This window comes from Nerophis ophidion, linkage group LG01 (genome assembly GCF_033978795.1).
Source record: "Nerophis ophidion isolate RoL-2023_Sa linkage group LG01, RoL_Noph_v1.0, whole genome shotgun sequence".
NCBI classification, from domain to species: Eukaryota; Metazoa; Chordata; class Actinopteri; order Syngnathiformes; family Syngnathidae; genus Nerophis; species Nerophis ophidion.
In genome coordinates, this window is record NC_084611.1 from 80489548 (window position 1) to 80512269 (window position 22722).

A 22722-nucleotide genomic window follows, 5' to 3' on the forward strand; every position below is an offset into this window, starting at 1 on the left:
CTTGTCCAGGGTGTACCCTGCCTTCCGCCCGATTGTAGCTGAGATAGGCGCCAGCGCCCCCCGTGACCCCAAAAAGGGAATAAGCGGTAGAAAATGGATGGATGGATGGATGGGCACAAAAACACGTCGGGTATTGAGAAACTTACATTTCTTAATATACAACTTAGTATAAGTTTCTTTTTTTTTTCTTTTTGCGTGAATCCAAATAGCACATATTTAAAACAAAACACACATTTATCATGGATATTGTCCAGGATGAAATGACATGGTGATCGACAAATCTTTTCGGGAATAAAAACTTTGTGCCTCTCAGTTTGAAAGTAGTTCCAGTCGTGCGCAGCGCGGAGTGATAGCCAACAGTGTGAGTAGGAAAGAAAAAGAGAGAGAGAGAGACGGGGGGGCGAGAGAGTGTAGTGCGCGCGGCGGAAGCGGGAGAGAAAGGGAAAGAGAGACCGCGAGGCGAGAGGAGGTTGCCCGCCTGGAGGATCCAGATGGAGGAGCGGCGAGCTGAGAGCCTCACGTACCACCATGCCGGCATTTGGACTACATAAAGTACACACCAAACCTCCGAAGCTCCGAGATTAACCATCATTAAAACAAACAAAAAAAGGTACGTGACACTGTTTGATGCAAACTATTCGCATTTTGTCCGGTTTTGACCTTCACTGGAGTGGACAAAAAGTTGTGCTTTTGTCAACTCCGGAAAAAAGAAATCCACTCCCCACGCTTTAAAGTGAGCCTCAGCTGAAAGTAGTAGTTTGTTATTTAAAAAAAAACAAAACTTATAAGAAGTCTGGTATTTTTGGCAACGGTTTATTCCGTGCGTTTTTGAAGCGAATTCTTCGCTCCGTGGACGTTAAGGGTTGTGGGGGATGGGAATTCCAACAGCCTGCAAGCACCGAACTTCTTTTCTGCAAACTTTGCCATCATCCTTAATGAGCAAAATTCTAAACGACCATTCGGATTTGTGTGCGATTCATCAAAAAATAAGCCCAGACATGTAAGGATTCTTAAAAGTTTATTTTTGGGGAGGGCGCTTTTTCACCCTCAACAATGGTCGCCCACGGGCAGCAGATGCTTCTTTTGTACCTGCAGGCTATGTCGTTTGGAGATTTAAGGTGAGACAGTCTCTGGCATTGATTTAAGATGTGATAACCCAGCATAGTCTGGGTTTTTTCCAATGCAACAACAAATAATATGTGATTTTAGTGTTGGGCTTTTGTATGGACACATGCACACATGGATTAGGCTGTAAAGTGCCTGTAAACGGATGAATCTGCACATTTTATGACTCCAATGTTGTAACTGTAATTGTTGCTGGCGGAGCTCGCTCGTGTTTGGCTCACCACCCCAGAGTTATATCTTTATGTGGGAGAAGGGGGGGGGGGGACCACTTTTATGACTGCACAGGGAATGATTTTGCGTTTGCATGACATTATTGATGGATTGCGGATTGGAAGGGGTAGATATCATTCCTGCTGAATAATGTAATATGCATCGGTGCTGCATATATTTGCATAACTGCGACTGGAAAGTGTACGCACGGGGGTTTATGGGGCGATTTGTCGTCTGCGCTCATTAAGTGAGTGTTTGCATAAATGAGTAAATGAGTCTATGTCTGTTGGCATGCGGTATTGGGGAGACAGTGAAGCGGAGCAAGCTTCGATCTGATGACTGAAGTTCATGCTCCGTTCACATACACACACAGAACTTATTTGATCATGTATTGCGGAAAATGCCACATTCAGAAGTCAACATCAGAGAGGAAAGGACATTAGGAGTTCTCTGGTGTTTCAATGTACCCGTGTGAAAGCTAATTAACTGTTTGTTTCCAGGTGGTTCCAGTGAAGATCAAGGTACGAAGATGGGGCACCGCACGCTTTTGCTCGCCGTGCTCCTCCTGCAGCTCCTCTGCGGCTGCGCTGGCGACCAAAGGACAGCGAGGGCTGCTCCCTTGCAGTTCACCCACCCTGTTTACAATGCCACAATATCCGAGAACTCTGCTGCTAAGACTTACCTGGAGAGTCACACAAAGATGGGGATCTACATCACGGACCCCGCCTGGGAGATACGGTACAAGATCATATCCGGAGACAATGAGAACTTATTTAAAGCAGAGGACTACCAGTTGGGAGATTTTAGCTTTTTGCGGATACGGACCAAAGGAGGAAGCACTGCCATTCTTAACCGGGAGGTTCGAGACCACTATGTGCTGACGGTGAAAGCGTCAGAGAGGAGCACCGACATGGAGTGCCGCACCAGAGTGAAGGTGCAGGTGCTCGACACCAATGACCTGAGGCCCCTCTTCTCGCCGACGTCGTACAGCATCTCTCTGCCGGAGAACACGGCCATACGCACCAGCGTGGCCAAAGTGACCGCGACGGACGCCGACATTGGCACAAACGGAGAGTACTACTACAGTTTCCGGGAGTGGACGGACATGTTTGCCGTGCACCCGACCAGTGGCGTGGTAACGCTGACCGGCAAACTGGACTACTCCGAGACCAAGCTGTACGAGCTGGAGATCCTGGCGGTGGACCGAGGCATGAAACTTTACGGCAGCAGCGGCTTCAGCAGCATGGCTAAACTTACGGTGCGAGTGGAGCAGGCCAATGAGAACGCACCTGTCATCACAGCAGTCACCTTGGCTCCCTCCGACGCAGACCTTGACCCTACCTACGCCATTGTCGCGGTCGAGGACAACGACCAGGGACCGAATGGGGAGATAGCGTCACTGAGTATAGTCGCCGGAGACCCGCTACAGCAGTTCAGGGCTGTAAGAACCAGCCCCGGGAGCAAGGAGTATAAAATAAAAGCAGTTAAAGACGTCGACTGGGAGAGCCAGCCTTTTGGATACAATCTCACTTTGCAGGCAAAGGACAAAGGTAGCCCACCTCAATTTTCATCTGCTAAATTAGTACATGTCACTTCTCCTCAGTTTAAAGTGGGGCCTCCTGTGTTCGAAAGGTCTGTTTACAGAGTAAACCTGAGTGAATTTGCCCCCCTTCATACACCCGTCGCTATGGTAACTGCACTACCCAAGTACTCACAGCTCAAATATGCTTTTAGACACAAATCTGACAGATTCATCATCAATCCTGATACCGGCTTAATCAGCACGGCGGCGCCGATCAATGCGGACGTCGCCATCCGGTCTGAGCTGGAAGTCATCACCAGTGACAAAAAAGCGTCGACAAAAGTGATTGTGGACGTGATTGATGTGAATAACAATGCGCCCGAGTTCCAGCAGACCTCTTACAAGGCCACTGTTGATGAAAACTCGCCCATGGGGACCAGTGTTGTGACTGTCAAAGCCACCGATCTGGATCGGGGAGAAAATGGCTACATTACTTACAGTATTACCAATCTTAACCCGCAGCCGTTTGTCATCGACTACTTCTCTGGTGTCATCAGTACCTCTGAGCTCCTAGATTATGAGCTCATGCCAAGAATTTACAGCCTCAAAGTCAGAGCCTCAGATTGGGGATCCCCCTTCAGGAGAGAAGTGGAATCGTCCGTCACAATAACGTTAAACAACCTGAATGACAATAAGCCTTTGTTTGAGAATGTGAACTGTGAAGTGACTGTGCCACGAGACCATGGCGTGGGTGAGCAGATCACCACGGTGTCTGCCATCGACGCTGATGAGCTGCAGCTCGTGCGGTACTACATTAAAGCCGGCAATGATCTGGATCTGTTTGATCTGAATCCAAGCTCTGGAGTGCTTTCACTCAAGCACACGCTAAGTGACGGCGAGGCTGCAAAAATGTCCTTACATAGTTTACAAATTGTAGCGACCGATGGGGAACACGAGACCCGGCCCATGTACATGAACCTGACCGTCATCACGGCACGCAAACCCGTGCAGGTGAAATGCGTGGAAACCGGCGTGGCCACCATGCTGGCAGAAAAGCTGCTCCAAGGCAGTAAGATCCACACGCAAACCGAGCCTGATGATAACTTCATGGACATACACTCAATCAACCGGTACGCGCCCCAGTTTGCCGAATCCTTCCCGAGTGTTGTCGAAGTGAGAGAGGACATTCCCGCGGGGGGTCGGGTGGCTCATTTAGGCGCCACCGATGCAGACAGTGGCTTCAATGGGAAACTTGTGTATGTAATTTCTGGAGGGGACACAGAAAGCCGCTTCTTAGTGGAAATGGAAACAGGGTGGCTTTTGGTTTATTCTCCTCTTGATAGGGAAACAAAAGACCATTACACACTCAACGTCACGGTTTATGACCTTGGCATTCCGCAGAAGTCCGCCTCACGCCTGCTGGATGTCAGGATCCTGGATGCTAATGATAATAGCCCTCAGTTTTTGCAGGAGTCCTACTCTGTTGAAATAACCGAGAGCACACCCGTCGGCACGGAAATTATCCAGGTGGATTCCACGGACAAGGATCTGGGGCCGAACGGTGTCGTGAGGTACTCGATCTTGGGGGGCACGGATCATTTCGCAATCAATAAAGAGTCTGGGGTAGTGACCGTGACCAAGCCATTGGATCGCGAGCTCCATCCAGTCTATGTCTTAAAAATTGCGGCACATGACCAAGCGGTAAATGAGCATCAGCTTGTGTCCACCGTGCTGCTCAAAATCATACTGGAAGACGTGAACGATAACCCTCCTAAGTTTGTCCCTCCTAATTATCGCGTTAAAGCGAGAGAAGACCTACCTATTGGTACTGTTATAATGTGGTTAGAGGCCCACGACCCCGACATTGGACCATCCAGTCAGGTGCGATACAGCTTGATTGATAACGGGGACGGGAATTTCGAAGTGGATAAACTGAGTGGCGCCGTTCGCGTCGTGCAGAACCTGGACTACGAGACCAAGCAGGTATACAATCTGACAGCCAAAGCCAAGGACAAAGGAAAGCCCATGTCCTTGTCGTCTACCTGCTTCATCGAGGTGGACGTGGTGGACGTGAATGAGAACCTGTATAGGCCATCGTTCCGGGGGTTCGTGGAAAAGGGATTTATTAAAGAGGACGCCATTGTGGGGACTTCTGTAATGACTGTTACAGCCGAAGACGAGGACAAAGGCAGAGATGGAGAGATCCGATACTCCATACGGGACGGCTCCGGCCTGGGGATTTTCAGCATTGATGAGGAAACTGGTAAGTTGCTTTTTTTCCCCCCCCCCCTCCAGTGTGTCCCCTGTGTGAAGCCTGCCTTCCGCTTAATGTGATTTGCATTAGAAAAGTTTAATGAACTGTAGAAACAAACTTGGTTAATTCAGCCGTGTGGAACAATGAGGTAAGGGAGTATTCCTGCAGACTTGATTCCAAGTTGGGTTTTTTTTTTCTGGGGGAACATTGGGGGCAGGGGGAGCAGCTGTTTCTCAGACCTGAGAGGACATTCTTAGCAGTCAGTGTGGAAGGATGCCTCTCACAGGCTTGACCTCTTTTAGTTTCTCCTCCTCTGTGGTCTGATTGCCTTTTAAGAAGGCTGGATTTCTTTCTATGATTATTTTATTAGCTGCTCAGAAATGATTTTAGCATCTAACTCAAAATAGTGAAAACATAAGCAGCCTCGGTCTCAAGGAGTTCCTACTCCAAAATGTCATTACCTGATGGGATTGTCTTGGCTTGGCTGACGACCATTTATGGTTTTAACTGGTCGCCACTTCCTACTGTAGCGATACAGTACTGTAAAGGTCCTTAAGATCCCAGGTTGTAGTGTTTTTCACCAGTTTGAAAAAAGTGATGAGGTCTTCAGTAGTGTATTGGAAGAGTGGAAAATCTACCCATGATGCTGGAATTCAGACAATGCTTTTAGTGAGACGGCATCATGTCAGGTTAAGAGGTATAGCCAAGCCTGCTTTTTACAAAGCTGACCCTCTTGTCAAGTGATGTGTGTGTATAAACAGGGTGGGCCCATCCAGCTAAGGTCAGGTCAGAGGTGGTATCATGTCCATGAGGAAGGAGGTTTTTTCTTCATGGCGTCATAAAAAGCTACAACCTAAAAGGCGAGAATTCTAGTGTCGCTTCTCTTCAAAGTAGCACAGACAGTAAGGGAGATCAGAGATTTTTTTCATTTTTGGCGCTCAGAAGAAGGCTCCAAGGACACACGCATTACTGTTGGAACATCATTTGAAAAAAGCCAGTTTCGAATAATAGTCATTTTAAAGATTTTACAAGACAGCAGGAAAGATGCCGGTAGCATGATCCAAAGCCCATTTTCAACATGTCAAAGAATGGATTCTGGTCAGGATCTGGAAACATTGTCTTCAATCCAACAGGATGTTGCCAACTAAGAGATAATAAACTGCAGCTCCCCAGTGGCTGGCAGCACACGTGCAGTCTCAGACCGTGACCCTGCTCCACTGTAGGCGAAAATAAAACAAAAATCTGCAGTTCAACTGCGTTTCATAGTTATTTAGACATGTCGTAGTCTGTTGACTCATTTTAAGATTAAGGTGGATTTAAATATAAAATATTTATGTTGAAGTGTTTTCTGCTGTGAATCTTTGGGGATTTGCTGGCACTTAGTGGTTGGTATATTTAGCATCAGGTGATGACACCCCCCTCATGAGGGTTATGCTTGTCAGATGTGGTGTGTAATGGACTGATTACTGATCTGCAGTATAATATTTACTCATTTTCTTATTTATTAATTACGGACTTGATAATGCTACCTGTTAGACTCTATTGCAGGGGTCACCAACCTTTTTGAAACCAAGAGCTACTTCTTGGGTACTGATTAATGCGAAGGGGTACCAGTTTGATACACATTTAAATAAATTGCCAGAAATAGCCAATTTGCTCAATTTACCTTTAGTAAATAAATCTATTTATATATATAAAAAAATGGGTATTTTGTGTCTGTCATTTCGTCGTACATTTTTTTTCCTCTAACGGAAGGTTTTTTTAGAGAATAAATGATGAAAAAAAACACTTTATTGAACAGTTTAAAAGAGGAGAAAACACGAAAAAAAAGACAATTAAATTTTGAAACATAGTTTATCTTCAATTTCGACTCTTCAAAATTCATCTGAAAAAAATTAAGGGAAAAACAAGCTAATTCCAATCTTTTTGAAAAAATTTAAAAAAGTATTTATGGATCATCATTAGTAATTTTTCTTGATTGAGATTAATTTTTGAATTTTGATGACATGTTTTAAATATGTTAAAATCCAATCTACACTTTGTTAGAATATATAACAAATTGGACCAAGCTATATTTCTAACAAAGACAAATCATTATTTCTTCTAGATTTTCCAGAACAAAAATTTTAAAATAAATTCTAAAGACGTGGAAATAATATTTAAATTTGATTGTACAGATTTTCTAGATTTGCCAGAATATTTTTATTTTATTTTAATCATAAGTTTGAAGAAATATTTCACAAATATTCTTTGTCAAAAAAACAGAAGCTAAAATTAATAATTAAATTAAAATGTATTTATTATTCTTTACAATAAAGAAAAAATACTTGAACATTGATTTAAATTGTCAGGAAAGAAGAGGAAGGAATTTAAAAGGTAAAAAGGTATATGTGTTTAAAAATCTTAAAATCATTTTTAAGGTTGTATTTTTTCTCTAAAATTGTCTTTCTGAAAGTTATAAGAAGCAAAGTAAAAAAAATGAATGAATTTATTTAAACAAGTGAAGACCAAGTCTTTAAAATATTTTCTTGGATTTTCAAATTCAATTTGAGTTTTGTCTCTCTTAGAATTAAAAATCTCGAGCAAAGCGAGGCCAGCTTGCTAGTAAATAAATACAATTTTAAAAATAGAGGCAGCTCACTGGTAAGTGCTGCTATTTTAGCTATTTTTAGAACAGGCCAGCGGGCGACTCATCTGGTCCTTACGGGCTACCTGGTGCCCGCGGGCACCGCGTAGGTGACCCCTGCTCTATTGTATGTAGCGTGACTTTTATCTGGATGGCCGGCATTCCTGCTCAACTCTTAATCCAGATCCATGCAGCATGGTTTGATCCACTTGGTAATCCCCAATGCTTATATTAAGTGATTATCGGGAGGAACATTGATAGGATTGGGCTGTGTTATCATGGATTATATGCAAGGTCTAAAGGCAGCCAAGGTGGTAATGTCCCTTCTCGGGTTTCACTAAATGATGGGTGTGGTTTGTTTGGCCAGCAAAGGCATTTGCAATATTACGGCTTTAGCGAGGAAAATAAAAGAAGTGGTGCTATATGCAGAGCTGCAGCTGCATCTTGTGAATGTTGACCAGAATGTTTTATGAAGGTTCAAAATTAGAACAGCCGCACACAAAAAGAGAGACGAGACAAAAAAACGCCAGGAGCCACACACCTTCTGTTGTTTTTCTAAATCCAGGAGTTAAGGAAGACTGTTTCCGGTTTTACTTGGCCGTGGTAATTCAAAACCACTGCTGGTTTTTCTCGTCAAGACCGCATGGGATGATTGACTTTACAGTTTTTTTTGTTCCACACTGATCTAAAATCTCCAAGTGTCAAATGAGTTATTGATTTACAGACTGTGGAGTCTTGCTGTGTGGACTGGTTCCTACTATAGTATAATATAGTATCATTTCAGCGTATTCTTATCCAGAACTATTGCAATAGTAGTAGTCCAGATCGAGCACTTTATTTTCTGATAGTTAAGATAACTTTAATTGTTTCGCTTTTTCTGGCCTGCTTACCTTTACTTTCTTCTGTTGGTATTCCTGAATCTCAGTAAGTGTCTTGGTAACTTTTTTTTGGTTCTATTAGAGACAGTATTTATTTGTTGGTGTTTAGCAGTTAAGGTCATAGTTGCGGGGTATGGATGGCTTGTGTCGGATTTTGAGGCGGAACAATTTACAAAATCAACGGTTCGTATCGTATTACAGTTTTGTGACAGGGTTTTTTGGTTTGGTTCTGTTCGGTGTACATTGTTGTTTTTTTAACACACAACAATGCCATCCATCCCAATAATCCACCATTACTATTTATCAGTTGTGGTTTGTACAAAATAAAACCCAATAATGGCTCCTAAAGCTCAGGCCCTTGAATTTAATGCAAAAATCCCTACATTAATTGATAGAATACATCGTTTGGCTATTTGGCCCAGTATTTCAAGTGCTTCACGGTGGCAGATGGGTTAGTGCGTCTGCCTCACAATACGAAGTTCCTGCAGTCCTGGGTTCAAATCCAGGCTTGGGATCTTTCTGTGTGGAGTTTGCATGTTCTCCCCGTGAATGCGTGGGTTCCCTCCGGGTACTCCGGTTTCCTCCCACTTCCAAAGACATGCACCTGGGGATAGGTTGATTGGCAACACAAAAAATTGGCCCTAGTGTGTGAATGTTGTCTGTCTATCTGTGTTGGCCCTGCGATGAGGTGGCGACTTGTCCAGGGTGTACCCTGCCTTCCGCCCGATTGTAGCTGAGATAGGCGCCAGCGCCCCCCGCGACCCCGAAAAGGAATCAGCGGTAGAAAATGGATGGATGGATGGATTTCAAGTCAACGCATAGTACTGTAACATAATTTACCAATAAGTGCTATAAGGTCACATGTTTTTCAGTAAAATAAAGCATGCACAAGGATGCATCAGTCAGACTATAGCATTAGGCCATGTCTACACTAAGTTGTTTAAACCCCTTAAACAAATAATTTTTTAGCCTAAGCCCCTGTTTCAGTCACACTCAACCAGCGTTTAAGGTTCCGCTCGTGGGACAAATTTTTACACGGATAAGTGCGCCGTGTATTTCTTGAATCGCCGACTTTTAGCTCTGTATGGACTCATTGATCGTTTACAAAGTGAGTTTGGAGAGGAAGTGACGCCAGAAAGACCACGCCCACACAGGAAGTGGCATTAGAAAGAACGCACCACAGCCAGCTTCATAATAAAGTGGTTTCGTAACTCGTAGGTGACCACTAGAAATATAAAGGCGAGTCATCCAGACATGCCGTGCAGTGTTTCCCACAGGTCAGGCATCTATTTGTGGTGGTGTGGTCGGGCAGCGGGGGGGGCAGTTATTGATGGGGGGTGGCAGCGGCGGCGGCGATGACCAAGAAGAACGCGGAGTTGGAATATAATTACAACACTTTATGTACATATTTATATACATATTTATATAATATTTACATATTTATATAATATTTACATTTTTATACAACATGTAACTACAAGCTCCATTCACAGACAGAGTCCCATTGCTTTTATGAGCGGTCGAGCGAGTCAAAAGCCGGAAAAAATAAAAATAAAAAAATTATATATACATCCATCCATCCATCCATCCATCCATCCATCCATCCATCATCTTCCGCTTATCCGAGGTCGGGTCGCGGGGGAAACAGCCTAAGCAGGGAAACCCAGACTTCCCTCTCCCCAGCCACTTCGTCTAGCTCTCCCCGGTGGATCCCTAGGCGTTCCCAGGCCAGCCGGGAGACATAGTCTTCCCAACGTGTCCTGGGTCTTCTCCGTGGCCTCCTACCGGTTGGACGTGCCCTAAACACCTCCCTAGGGAGGCGTTCGGGTGGCATCCTGACCAGATGCCCGAACCACCTCATCTGGCTCCTCTCGATGTGAAGGAGCAGCGGCTTTACTTTGAGTTCCTCCTGGATGGCAGAGCTTCTCACCCTATCTCTAAGGGAGAGCCCCGCCACACGGCGGAGGAAACTCATTTCGGCCGCTTGTACCCGTGATCTTATCCTTTCGGTCATGACCCAAAGCTCATGACCATAGGTGAGGATGGGAACGTAGATCGACCGGTAAATTGAGAGCTTTGCCTTCCGGCTCAGCTCCTTCTTCACCACAACGGATCGGTACAACGTCCGCATTACTGAAGACGCCGCACCGATCCGCCTGTCGATCTCACGATCCACTCTTTCCTCACTCGTGAACAAGACTCCTAGGTACTTGAACTCCTCCACTTGGGGCAGGGTCTCCTCCCCAACCCGGAGATGGCATTCCACCCTTTTCCGGGCGAGAACCATGGACTCGGACTTGGAGGTGCTGATTCTCATTCCGGTCGCTTCACACTCGGCTGCGAACCGATCCAGCGAGAGCTGAAGATCCCGGTCAGATGAAGCCATCAGGACCACATCATCTGCAAAAAGCAGAGACCTAATCCTGCGGTTACCAAACCGGAACGCCTTGACTGCGCCTAAAAATTCTGTCCATAAAAGTTATGAACAGAATCGGTGACAAAGGACAGCCTTGGCGGAGTCCAACCCTCACTGGAAATGTGGACCAAGCTCTGACATTGATCGTACAGGGAGCGGACCGCGACAATAAGACAGTCCGATACCCCATACTCTCTGAGCACTCCCCACAGGACTTCCCGAGGGACACGGTCGAATGCCTTCTCCAAGTCCACAAAACACATGTAGACTGGTTGGGCAAACTCCCATACACCCTCAAGAACCCTGCCCAGAGTATAGAGCTGGTCCACAGTTCCACGACCAGGACGAAAACCACACTGTTCCTCCTGAATCCGAGGTTCGACTATCCGGCGTAGCCTCCTCTCCAGTACACCTGAATAAACCTTACCGGGAAGGCTGAGGAGTGTGATCCCACGATAGTTGGAACACACCCTCTGGATCCCTAGTTTGATTGATGTAAAATGTTCTTTATCACATTGTTTACGTTTCTCATAAAGATTTGATTGATTTATGATGGATTAGGTGTGATTCACTACAATAGGGCCCCACAGCACACTGGATTCCAGAAAATTGAAACACCACAACACTGGATATTGTTCAGATAAGTTAAATCTGAGAACTTGCACACAAAGCAACATTGGAGGTGACTGACGTGCGCAATTTCCACGCATGCGTACTAGGTCGCGTTGCGCTGGCGGACGGAGGGAGGCTGGGGTCTTAAACGCTGGCATTGTTGTGTGTGGACACGGATAAGGTTAGGTTTGATTTACCCTGGATAACCTTATAAACGGGGCCTTAGAAACTGTGAATGAAGATGTTCAGGATGCTACAATTACTGGGATCAATGGTCGCGTCGATAAAGACAGCTAGCGAGCACAGTGTTTTTCTATGCTTTTCATAAGTCTTTTTGACCACTAGTAGTCAGACATTGTGTAAAAAAAGCCATATCACCTGACATGAAGAAGTAATTTGGGAAGTATTTGGCTCTTTGGAGTAAGAGATGAGTTACGTAGTATTTTTGTAACGTCACCAACTCGAGGTCTAAATGGCAGGGAGCTTGCTTGAGAAGGGGCCAGTGTGGCGGGCTAATTTGATAAACATTTTTTCTCCTCATGAGGACTGTAATTTTAGTGACTTATTTCTGCAACTCGGCGATATTATAAGTAAATATTTTTTGTATTAGCCAATTCCGTAATTCCGTCAGTCATTTCCGTAAGTGGAAATCGAATAGCCCTACGCTCTAAACTGCTTAGTAACAGACAGAAAAAAAACATCATCAGGTTAACCTAATTTTTTAATAAAACGTTCCATTCCGAGTAGGTCAGACTCTAACCTTACTGCTGTTAAGGGATGTAACGATAAACAAGATCATTATAAACCGCTGCAGAACTCCCGACAATTAGTATTACCTTTTTCAATTAAAATTATTGTAAAAACCGTGATTGATAAAACTTTGATTTTATTGATAACAGACCGGTGATATTGCTCATTTAATGGTAATACTAATACGAGACAAACATCAAGAAACAACATAACCCCAAAAAAAATTGTACAAACACATTGTTGTCTAAAAAAAACTAAACTATTCAATTATGTACATTGAACCTACAGACTGTGCTATCTTACAGTGATCGCTCAATTTAAAATGGAAAAGATAAACCTGTTCAAACACTCCAAAAATAAGGCCAAAAGGAAGCCAGAACAATGTTTAATATTTTTTCTGCCAATTAAAGTATATTGTGTCAATTTATTTTAGTACAATTTTTAAAATAAATCCTCGTTTCAAAGATTTCAGTGTGTGTGTGTGTGTGTGTATAAGTACTTTTTGGGCACATTCAACAATACCGTGATCATTTTAGTCACAATAATAATAGGAAATGTTCATACCGTTACATCCCTACTGCTAATACAAGACAATAGGAAAGGTGTGGCATTAAAGTAAGAAAGCACTTAACACTGTTTGTGTTGCTTGTTTATTGCCACTACACAATCATAAACGGCAGTTACTGGTCTAAACTGTGCCGCTCAAGCAAACTGTATTGCGATCTACACTTATATTGGATAACCACCACCTTTCCTCGCTACAAAAAAGTGCAATGACTCCTAAAAATCCTATTAAACTTTTCATTGGGGAAAATGCACACAACGAATCACCAATGTGGCGTTAAAATTGATATCGGCTTTTTTCCACACAAACTTATAATTAAGACACTTAATTTTCCATGAAATATTATACTTTTACTGCCAATGACTCGCGCCAGCAACCTGAGGGTTCCTGGTTCAATCCCCACCTACTACCAACCTCGTCATGTCCCTTGTGTTCTTGAGCAAAACATTTCACCCTTGGTCCAATGGGTCTTTGTATGGGCCTTGCATGGCAGCTCCCTCTATCAGTGTGTGAATGTCGAAATTGTGTCAAAGGGCTTTGAGTACCTTGAAGTAGGGCTGGGCGATATGGCCTTTTTTAATATCTCTATATTTTTAGGGCATGTCACGATATATATCTCGATATTTTGCCTCAACCTTGAATGAACACTTGATGCATATAATCACAACAGTATGATGATTCTATGTGTCTTCATTCAAACTTGTTCATACTGCATTAATATATGTTCATTTTAAACTTTCATGCAGAGAGGGAAATCACAACTAAGTCAATTGACCAAAACTGTATTTATTAAACAGTTATTAAGCAGTGGCACAAACATTGATGTTATTTCCAAAACAGAAAATGCAAGATTGTCAGACATGTTAAAATAAGCTACGAGTGCACTTTTATGCATGATGTCAGTAAGGTGACATATCAAAACAACACTAAATTAAAGTGCACTTTTTGTACAGTATAGCACTACGATAGTTGAAAATAAATAACGTGCACTTTTGTACATGATGTCACACAAGATATTTCAATAACTGTCAAATAAAAATGAGCTGCATAATAGGAAATCAAATAGTGTATGTCCTTCGCTATGTGGTAGGTTCCTGCGGACGTTACCTCCTGTTGACTATTTTTTTCATAGGGTGTTGATGTGGAAATGGTTGCCTCTGCATTTTGTTGGTGTGGTACCCAATGGAGATGTTGACATGCAGAGTTTCAAACACTCTTCATTCTCTAGCGCAGGGGTAGGGAACCTATGGCTCTAGAGCCAGATGTGGCTCTTTTAATGACTGCATCTGTCTCTCAGATAAATCTTAGCTGACATTGCTTAACACGATAAGTAATGAATAATTCCGCTGATAATCACGATGTTAAAAATAACGTTCAAAATATAAAACATTCTCATGCATCTTAATCCATCCATCCATCCGTTTTCTACCGCACCTGTTCAAGAAATAACAATGTCATTAAAAATAATTACAGACTTATTATACTCTAAAAATGTTGGTCTTACTTAAAAAATGCATGCTTTTAGTTGTATTCAGTGTTAAAAATATGATATGGCTTTCACGGAAATACATTTTAAAATATTTGGCTTTCATGGCTCTCTCAGCCAAAAAGGTTCCCGACCCTTGCTCTCGCGAGTGACATACTAACAGTAATGCTACTTTTTGTAGCAACGCTTTTGCCCCACACTTGACAAATTACGGTTGTCTGATCGACATCTTCCCGCTTGAAACCAAACCAATGCCAGACGATGGACCCTGTGCTGTTTTTCTTGGGAATTAATTACTCCTTCATTTGTTACCAGATTCGCACCTTCTTTCTCTCGCATTACCACTTGCACCACAGCTAACCTTACCCATGCCGCTACCTCTCTGCTCCGCGAGGGCGTATACGTATGTGATGTATGTAAGGAGGTGTGCTTGTTGTAGGTTTCTGTGAGAAGGAGAGACAACAAAGAGTGAGAAACTCATGTAAAGTAATGCCCGCAGCTAACAGCAACTGCGAAAGAACGTATACTCGAATATCACGATAGTTATTTTCTATATCGCACAGAGACAAACCCGCGATATATCGAGTATATCGATATATCGCCCAACCCTACATTGAAGGTTGAAAGCGCTATACAAGTATAACCCATTTACATTTCACTTTCTGTTGTGTCTGTTGTTTCTACTCACTGCCCTTACCATTGAAGTCAATCATGTTCAAGACACAGACCGATTTAATGTTAAACCTTTTTCCCCTGGATTCACGAGTACACGAAAGGTCAAAGGAAAATTGAGTCGTGCATCTTTAATAACCAGGAATGTGTGGTTTAGATGGCCGGATTAGAATGGAGCGCGCCTGCCGGTGAGAACTCGCTCGTGAAAACATGTTCAGAACATGTAGATTTATCTTTTGCAAAAAGGTGACTAGTGGATTGTTTTTTCTGGGTGAAAATAACAGATGCCGACTGTATAATGTATGCATTGGCCTTTCTTGTCAGATAATATATGCATTGCCCTTTCGCTCCGCGCTGTTTGCAGCCCGTGCGGTGAAGGCCCTCTTTGTGAATGCGACACTTTGACAAAAAAATCACGCTATTGTATTTCCCCATGTGTGATGTTTTGTACCCTTTCCCTCCTCGTATGTGGCTGCGGAACTTACTCGTCGCCGTAATGGAAAAACCCGAGTCAAAAAAAAAACGAAAAAGCTTCGCCCTGGCTCTTAGTTAGCGTTGAGATAAAAGCAAAAAAACAGCTAAGTGGCACCTGAATCCAATCCAAACAGTGCTCATGCTTGATTGCCGTTGCTTTGGAGACGGACGCAGGAATGTGCGGGACAAAGTTGATTGTCGGTGGCTAAACGAAAACCACACTTCGGCCATTAAAGTGAGGATGCTGTGTTGCGGGCTCTCATTAAAGCTCCTTAAGGAACTAAGAGCTTCTTTGTGCACAGAAAAGGGTTTGTTCATTTACCTGTTTCCCTGCTTGAGGTCAGCACATGTCAATAACAAAAAGAGCTCCATCAGAAGGCAGCTGTGTACCTGGCGTGGCGCTAAATAAAGTAACCAAAGTAGTAGAAAAACACACTCACAATAAATATGGCTAAATATTGATTGTGCTTCATTTCCCTTGCTTGAGTTCACTCATTTTCCCCATGAGAGTAGGTCAGTTCTTAAATAGTAGAGCGGGAACGGGGGCATGTGACCCTGGGACACATACTTTAAAGCTGCACACCACAAAATACATTCATTGTAGCTATTAATCCGGACTTCATGATTTTAAATTATATAAAAATAAAAATCTGCACAAATTGTTTTATTCATTTTTGTTTTGTAGGTCAAAATATTTTATTTATTGGGCTCCTGAGTTAATGTTCTTTTGAATTTATTATTACTTACTTTACCGTGAATTGATTAACGTGAACAAGTTGAAAAAACTTTTTTGGATGTTACCATTTAGTGGTCAATTGTACGGAATATGTACTGTACTGTGCAATCTACTAATAAAAGTTTCAATCAATCAAGAAATCAATCAATACTGTGTTTTTGTATTGCATTTTCCGGTCTCGAATGGTTCAAGTCAGTTAAATTTTATATTTGATGTACTTTAAATATTTTCTGTTCCGGAATAAAACACAATGTTGATGAAGTTATGCTTTGTTTTAAGTTGATCTATATTTTTTTATTGTGTTAATGTTAATTAGGATACAATTTTATGAATGCAGAGGTGTACTTATAAAAATCTGATAGACAAAACTATACTTTTTACAGACGCGGCGTAGATTGCAGTGTTGTGAAATGTTTTCTTCTTCCTGGGGGGGGGGCGTAAAAAAGTAATTGAAAAGCACTGGGTTAATTTATATTAGAGATGTCCGATATTCCGATACTGTCCAACTCTTAAATACCGATTCTGATGTCAACCGATACCGATATATAAAGTCATGGAATTAACACATTATTATGCCTAATTTTGTTGTGATGCCCCGCTGGATGGACTAAAAAATGTAACAAAGTTTTCCAAAATAAATCAACTCAAGTTATGGAAAAAATGCCAATATGGCACTGCCATATTTATTATTGAAGTCACAAAGTGCATTATTTTTAAAACAGCAGCTTGGAATTTAGAGCATGAGGAGGTTGATGTGGGTGGGGTTGGGGGGACCGCGTGTATATTGTAGCGCAGGGGTGCCCATTACGTCGATCGTGAGCTACCAGTCGACCGTGGGGGGTGTGTCAGTCGATCTCCAGCCAGGCTTTTAAAAAAAATAGACCTAAAAATTAGTGATCATCAATCTTCACCAAGACGTCACTTAAATGACATTCACGGTATCGGAGGGTCTTGTGAGATGACGCTGGCTGCTGCAAGATCATTATTATTAAAGTATGACCAAGAGGAATGCGAGAAACACTTTTTATTTCAACAGACTCTCGCGCCGTACTTTCCGTCAAAACTCTAAAGGCCGACTGCACATTTACTATCTCACAATAAAAGCCCTGCTTCATACTGCCTGCGCTAACTAAATACAGAGTCTCGGAAAACTGGCGTGCACAAGCGATCCCTCAGAAAGCTGGCGTGCACATCACTTGTGCACACCAGCTTTCCGAGACTCTTATTTTGTCAGCGCAGGCAGCATGAAGCAGGGCTTTTATTGTGAAGATAGGAAATGTGCAGTCGGCCTTTAGAGTTTTGACGGAAGGGACGGCGCGAAAGTCTGTTGAAATAAAAAGTGTTTCTCGCCTTCCTCTCTGTCATTTTTTCATAATAATGAACTGGCAGCAGCCAGCGTCATCTCACAAGACCCTCGGGTGCCGTGAATGTCAATCAAGCAAGCTACGGAATTTGCCGCCAATGTTTTTCTTGTAAAGTGTATGGAAGCTGGATGAATTAGATGCCAAAAACCAACCACTTTCATGTGGTATTGTACAGAAAGGACAACTTTTTTTCTCCTCCATTTGAAAATGTGGGCGTTATCATCATTACTGTCTGATTCCAATCAATGCAAGTCATCAGAATCAGGTGATACACCAACTTATATTCTTGTGTTCGTGAAAGAAAGACATCTATATGTGTTACACATGCTTGTATTATCATTAAACACATCTAACTTGTTAACAAAAATGTCTCTTTCATAAATAAATAAATATAAATGATATATATAAATGAGGTAGATCCCCTCGAGTTGGTCAATTGAAAAGTAGCTCGTCTGCAGAAAAAGTGTGGGCAACCCTGTTGTAGCGTCTCGAAAGAGCTAGTGCTGCAAGGGGTTCTGGGTATTGGTTCTGTTGTGTTCATGTCGTGTTACCGTGCAGATGTTCTCCCGAAATGGGTTTGTCATTCGTGTTTGGTGTGGGTTCACAGTGTGGTGCATATTTGTAACAGTGTTAAAGTTGTTTATACGGCCACCCTCAGTGTTACCTGTATGGCTGATGACCAAGTATGCATGGCATTCACTTGTGTGTGTGAAAAGCCGTAGATATTATGTGATTGGGCTGACACGCAAAGTTAGTGCCTTTAAGGTTTACTGGCGCTCTGCACTTCTCCGTACGTCCATGTACCACTCCGAACATTTATCGGCCGATAATATCGGGCGTCCGATATTATCGGACATCTCTAATTTATATGTATCAATGTTTGATTATATGGCGTGACTGAATTTGCGTTTTAGTTACTGTGGAAATTAAGAGACATATTACTATTTTTTTATTGTAATATTCCGACTTTATACTCATAACAGTCATTTTTTCCCCTCATAACATTCCAATCAAGTTCTTTCACAATAATCTGTAGCAGGAAACCACATGGTTTTCTCTTGAATACAATTTTTTTTCTCAAAAAATTCCAAAAAGTATTACATTTACATTTTTTGGGAAGACTTTATCCCAGCATTTTGACTCTTATTTTTTTCTGATAAATAATTTAAAAGTTGTTTTTACAGTTTACATTTAAAAAGCTACGATTTTACGATGGAAAAACTTTGAACTTTACAGATAAAAAAGTGAAGTTTTGCAAGCATAAACATACACCTGAATTGGGATACAGACCATAGAAAACCTCGTCAAGTTAGTTATGCTTTAAAAAAACTTTTTTTTTAGCACTTTATCTGACTGAATGAAACATTTTGGATCGTGTGAGAATTATTTTTGTTAAATTATTCTCTTTACACTGGGGCTTTTTTCTCCTACAAAACAACTTACTAACCTACTCTTATCGGCATAACTTTATTATAACATTCCAACCTAATTCTTAGAACATGTTTTTGCTTTCTGTCTTGTAATTTTAAGATAATTTGTAAATCTACAGGAATGACCTCAAGATTTTGAAGGGGAAAAAATACTTACGAGAATAAAGACATACTTTTGCAAGCATAAATTTGTACTTATATTTTATTTATAACTATTGTAATAGTCCAACATTTTTTAAGATAAAAAAAATATATATATTTACATTGTTTTTGTAACCTTATTGCTTTTGTTGTTTTACATAGAAAAATGACATCTGTATTAATCTGAATGCGTACATGCACAAGATTAGCATATATTTTAAGTGCTACGGCACAGACAGCTGGGAGGCACCTTTTTATACTGATAATACGTCTGCTATATTCCTTCTGGGCATGTAAAGCAAAGAAAGTAGTGCTTGCCTCAGCTCTAACAGAGCCAGGTGCTGGTTTCCCAGTGCACTGCTACTAAATAATACTCTAATGTAGTGAGAGGTCTCCACAAAGGCCTTTGAACTGATAACAATGGACACTTTGTATGGGGACTCCGTCTCAAAAGCTATCTCAAGTGGAATTAACAGGCCATCTTATAAATTAGAGGGAAGATAAACTCATTCAGACATCTATCACAGGCTTTGTATTAAAAAAAGAAACAAATCATACTGGTTCACTTGCGGCCAAGTCACAGGATTGTTGTATTATTAATGCAAAAAAAAAGAACGAAAGACATTTAGTATTCACTTTCATTTTTGGGCTTTGGAATAGTCTCTAACACATGCTGAAAGATGTCAAAATATTTTTTTATAAATAATATACAACACTTGTGGAACTGCCACCCTGTTGTAATTTAGCTCTTATACATAATCTACAAAGTGCTTGCACAGTATCATTTTGTTTGTATTTGCAAATTACCTACATATAGCAACAACATGTTTGTTTTTACTTCTATTTATTCAACATGTGAATGCAGGTAAACAACTTAACGTGTTCCAGCAATAATGCAGAAGTTAGCTATTAGCAATCTATAACGTGAATACTTATTGCTATAGTTCAATCAATCAATCAATGTTTACTTATATAGCCCTAAATCACTAGTGTCTCAAAGGGCTGCACAAACCACTACGACATCCTCGGTAGGCCCACATAAGGGCAAGGAAAACTCACACTCAGTGGGACATCGGTGACAATAATGACCCAGTGGGACGTCGGTGACAATGATGACTGTGAGAACCTTGGAGAGGAGGAAAGCAATGGATGTCGAGCGGGTCTAACATGATACTGTGAAAGTTCAATCCATAATGGATCCAACACAGTTGCGAGAGTTCAGTCCAAAGCGGATCCAACACAGCAGCGAGAGTCCCGTTCACAGCGGAGCCAGCAGGAAACCATCCCAAGCGGAGGCGGATCAGCAGCGCAGAGATGTCCCCAGCCGATACACAGGCAAGCAGTACATGGCCACCGGATCGGGTTCCGGACCCTCTCCACAAGGGAGAGTGGGACATAGAAGAAAAAGAAAAGAAACGGCAGATCAACTGGTCTAAAAAGGGAGTCTATTTAAAGGCTAGAGTATACAAATGAGTTTTAAGGTGAGACTTAAATGCTTCTACTACACTTCTACTAGTTGGGTTGTTTTTGTGTTTTATACAGCACTTGTTTTGGAATTGTACATATCGTTCACAATCCTAATGGGGGACAAGAAGACGAAAGGTTTTAAAATCACTTTTAAAAAATGCATTCAAAAACGTCAAAAGTACTTAATTTATGATCTGTAACTTGAAATAGAAACCAAGCTGTAGCGACATTGTTATTGTAAGAGCGAACACTACTGAGGAACTCTTTTTGTAGCGTAGTAACACATCGGCAGGCTTAGGTATTAGCCGAAAAAATATAGGGTTGTACGGTATACCGGTACTAGTAAAGTATCGCGATACTAATGAATCATAATCGGAACTTTACCGCCTCTAAACAAGTACCGGTTCAATTTTTTTTTAAACGGGCATGACGGTGTGACATTGCTGGTTTTACGAGCAGAGGAGCATGTTCGGCATCACACAATCACAGAGTACTTACAGTCAGACAGTGTGTCGACAGAAAATGGAGACTGGATGCATTTTGGCTTAAAAATTTAACGACAAGTGTGAAGCCATAACACCGAAGCACCACTCAGCAAGAGGTGCTTTAGGACATGGCTAGCTGCCTAGGTGTTTTAGCTACTTCTAAATCACTAATCCTAGCCTACGTAGCGATACATACAGAAAGTTCCTTACAAGTACCATCCTTGCTAAACATGCTTCACCACGCACCGTAGGAGCATACAATAGCTCACTGGCATCACCGCTAACAAGGTGGCGCTTCATAATGTAACGATACCAAGTACAATAGCGTATCTCGTCGATACTACAATGATTACATCAATGTTTTTTATTATTGCAAAATCTTTTTCTTTGTTTTAAAATTCATATTATGTTTATAAACTTAGGGAGTAAGTCCCTGGACACGCGAGGATGTAAATTATGACCAATGTATGATCCTGTAACTACTTAGTATCAAATTGATACCCAAATGTGTGGTATCACCCAAAACTAATGGAAAGTATCAAACAACAGAAAAATGAGTGATTATTACATTTTAACAGAAATGTAGATAGAACATGTTAAAAGAGAAAGTAAGCAGATATTAACAGTACATGAACAAGTAGATTAATAATTCATTTTCTACCACTTGTCCTTAACAGTTTTGACACAATGCTACAATTATAAATGACACAATATGTTACTGCATCCGTCAGCAGACTATTTAGAGGTCTTTGTTTGTTTACTTACTAACTACTTGGTACGGGATCGATACCCAGATTTGTGCTATCATCTAAAACCAATGTAGAGCATCCAAACAACAGAAGAATGGATGATTATTACATATTTTGCGTCATGAGTTGTAATTCTGGGCTTCACGGTGGAAGAGGGGTTAGTGCGTCTGCCTCACAATACGAAGTAGTCAGGGTTCAATCCCGTGCACTGGATTTTTCTGTGTGGAGTTTGCATGTTCTCCCCGTGAATGCGTGGGTTCCCTCCGGGTACTCCGGCTTCCTCCCACTTCCAAAGACATGCACCTGGGAATAAGTTGATTGGCAACACTAAATGGACCCGAGTGTGTGGAATGTGAGTGTGAATGTTGTCTGTCTATCTGTGTTGGGCCTGCGATGAGGTGGCGCCTTGTCCAGGGTGTACGCCGCCTTCCGCCCGATTGTAGCTGAGATAGGCACCAGCGCCCTCACGACCCCAAAGGGAATAAGCGGTAGGAAATGGATGGATGGATGCAGTTGTAATTCTCATAAAATCTCTGCCTGTGAGTCTCCACTTTGAGCATCACTGTTAAGTTAAAGTTAAAGTACCAATGATTGTCACACACACACATTAGGTGTGGTGAAATTTGTCCTCTGCATTTGATCCATACCCATGTTCACCCCCTGGGAGGTGAGGGGAGCAGTATGCAGCAGCGATGCCGCGCCCGGGAATCATTTTTAATGATTTAACCCCCAATTCCAACCCTCAATGCTGAATGTCAAA

At 42.0% G+C, this 22722-nt stretch overlaps 1 protein-coding gene across 10 annotated transcripts in view; it reads left to right on the forward strand.

Moving 5' to 3' along the window:
• The first annotated feature begins 415 nt into the window (after positions 1-415).
• Positions 416-22722, forward strand: part of fat1a (FAT atypical cadherin 1a) — a 182572-nt gene continuing 160265 nt past the window's right edge. For 6 of the 10 annotated variants that reach the window (XR_009808445.1, XR_009808446.1, XM_061912916.1 and 3 more), the window contains exons 1-2: positions 417-610; positions 1836-5120. Coding sequence is in view for 7 of the 10 variants with exons in the window: in XM_061912916.1 (XP_061768900.1) it covers positions 1865-5120 (3256 nt within the window). In the remaining 3 variants the exon portion in view is untranslated. Of the gene's footprint in view, positions 611-1835; positions 5121-22722 lie in introns of all 10 variants that reach the window. The other 4 variants (XM_061912907.1, XM_061912926.1, XM_061912934.1 and 1 more) reach the window with 2 other exon arrangements.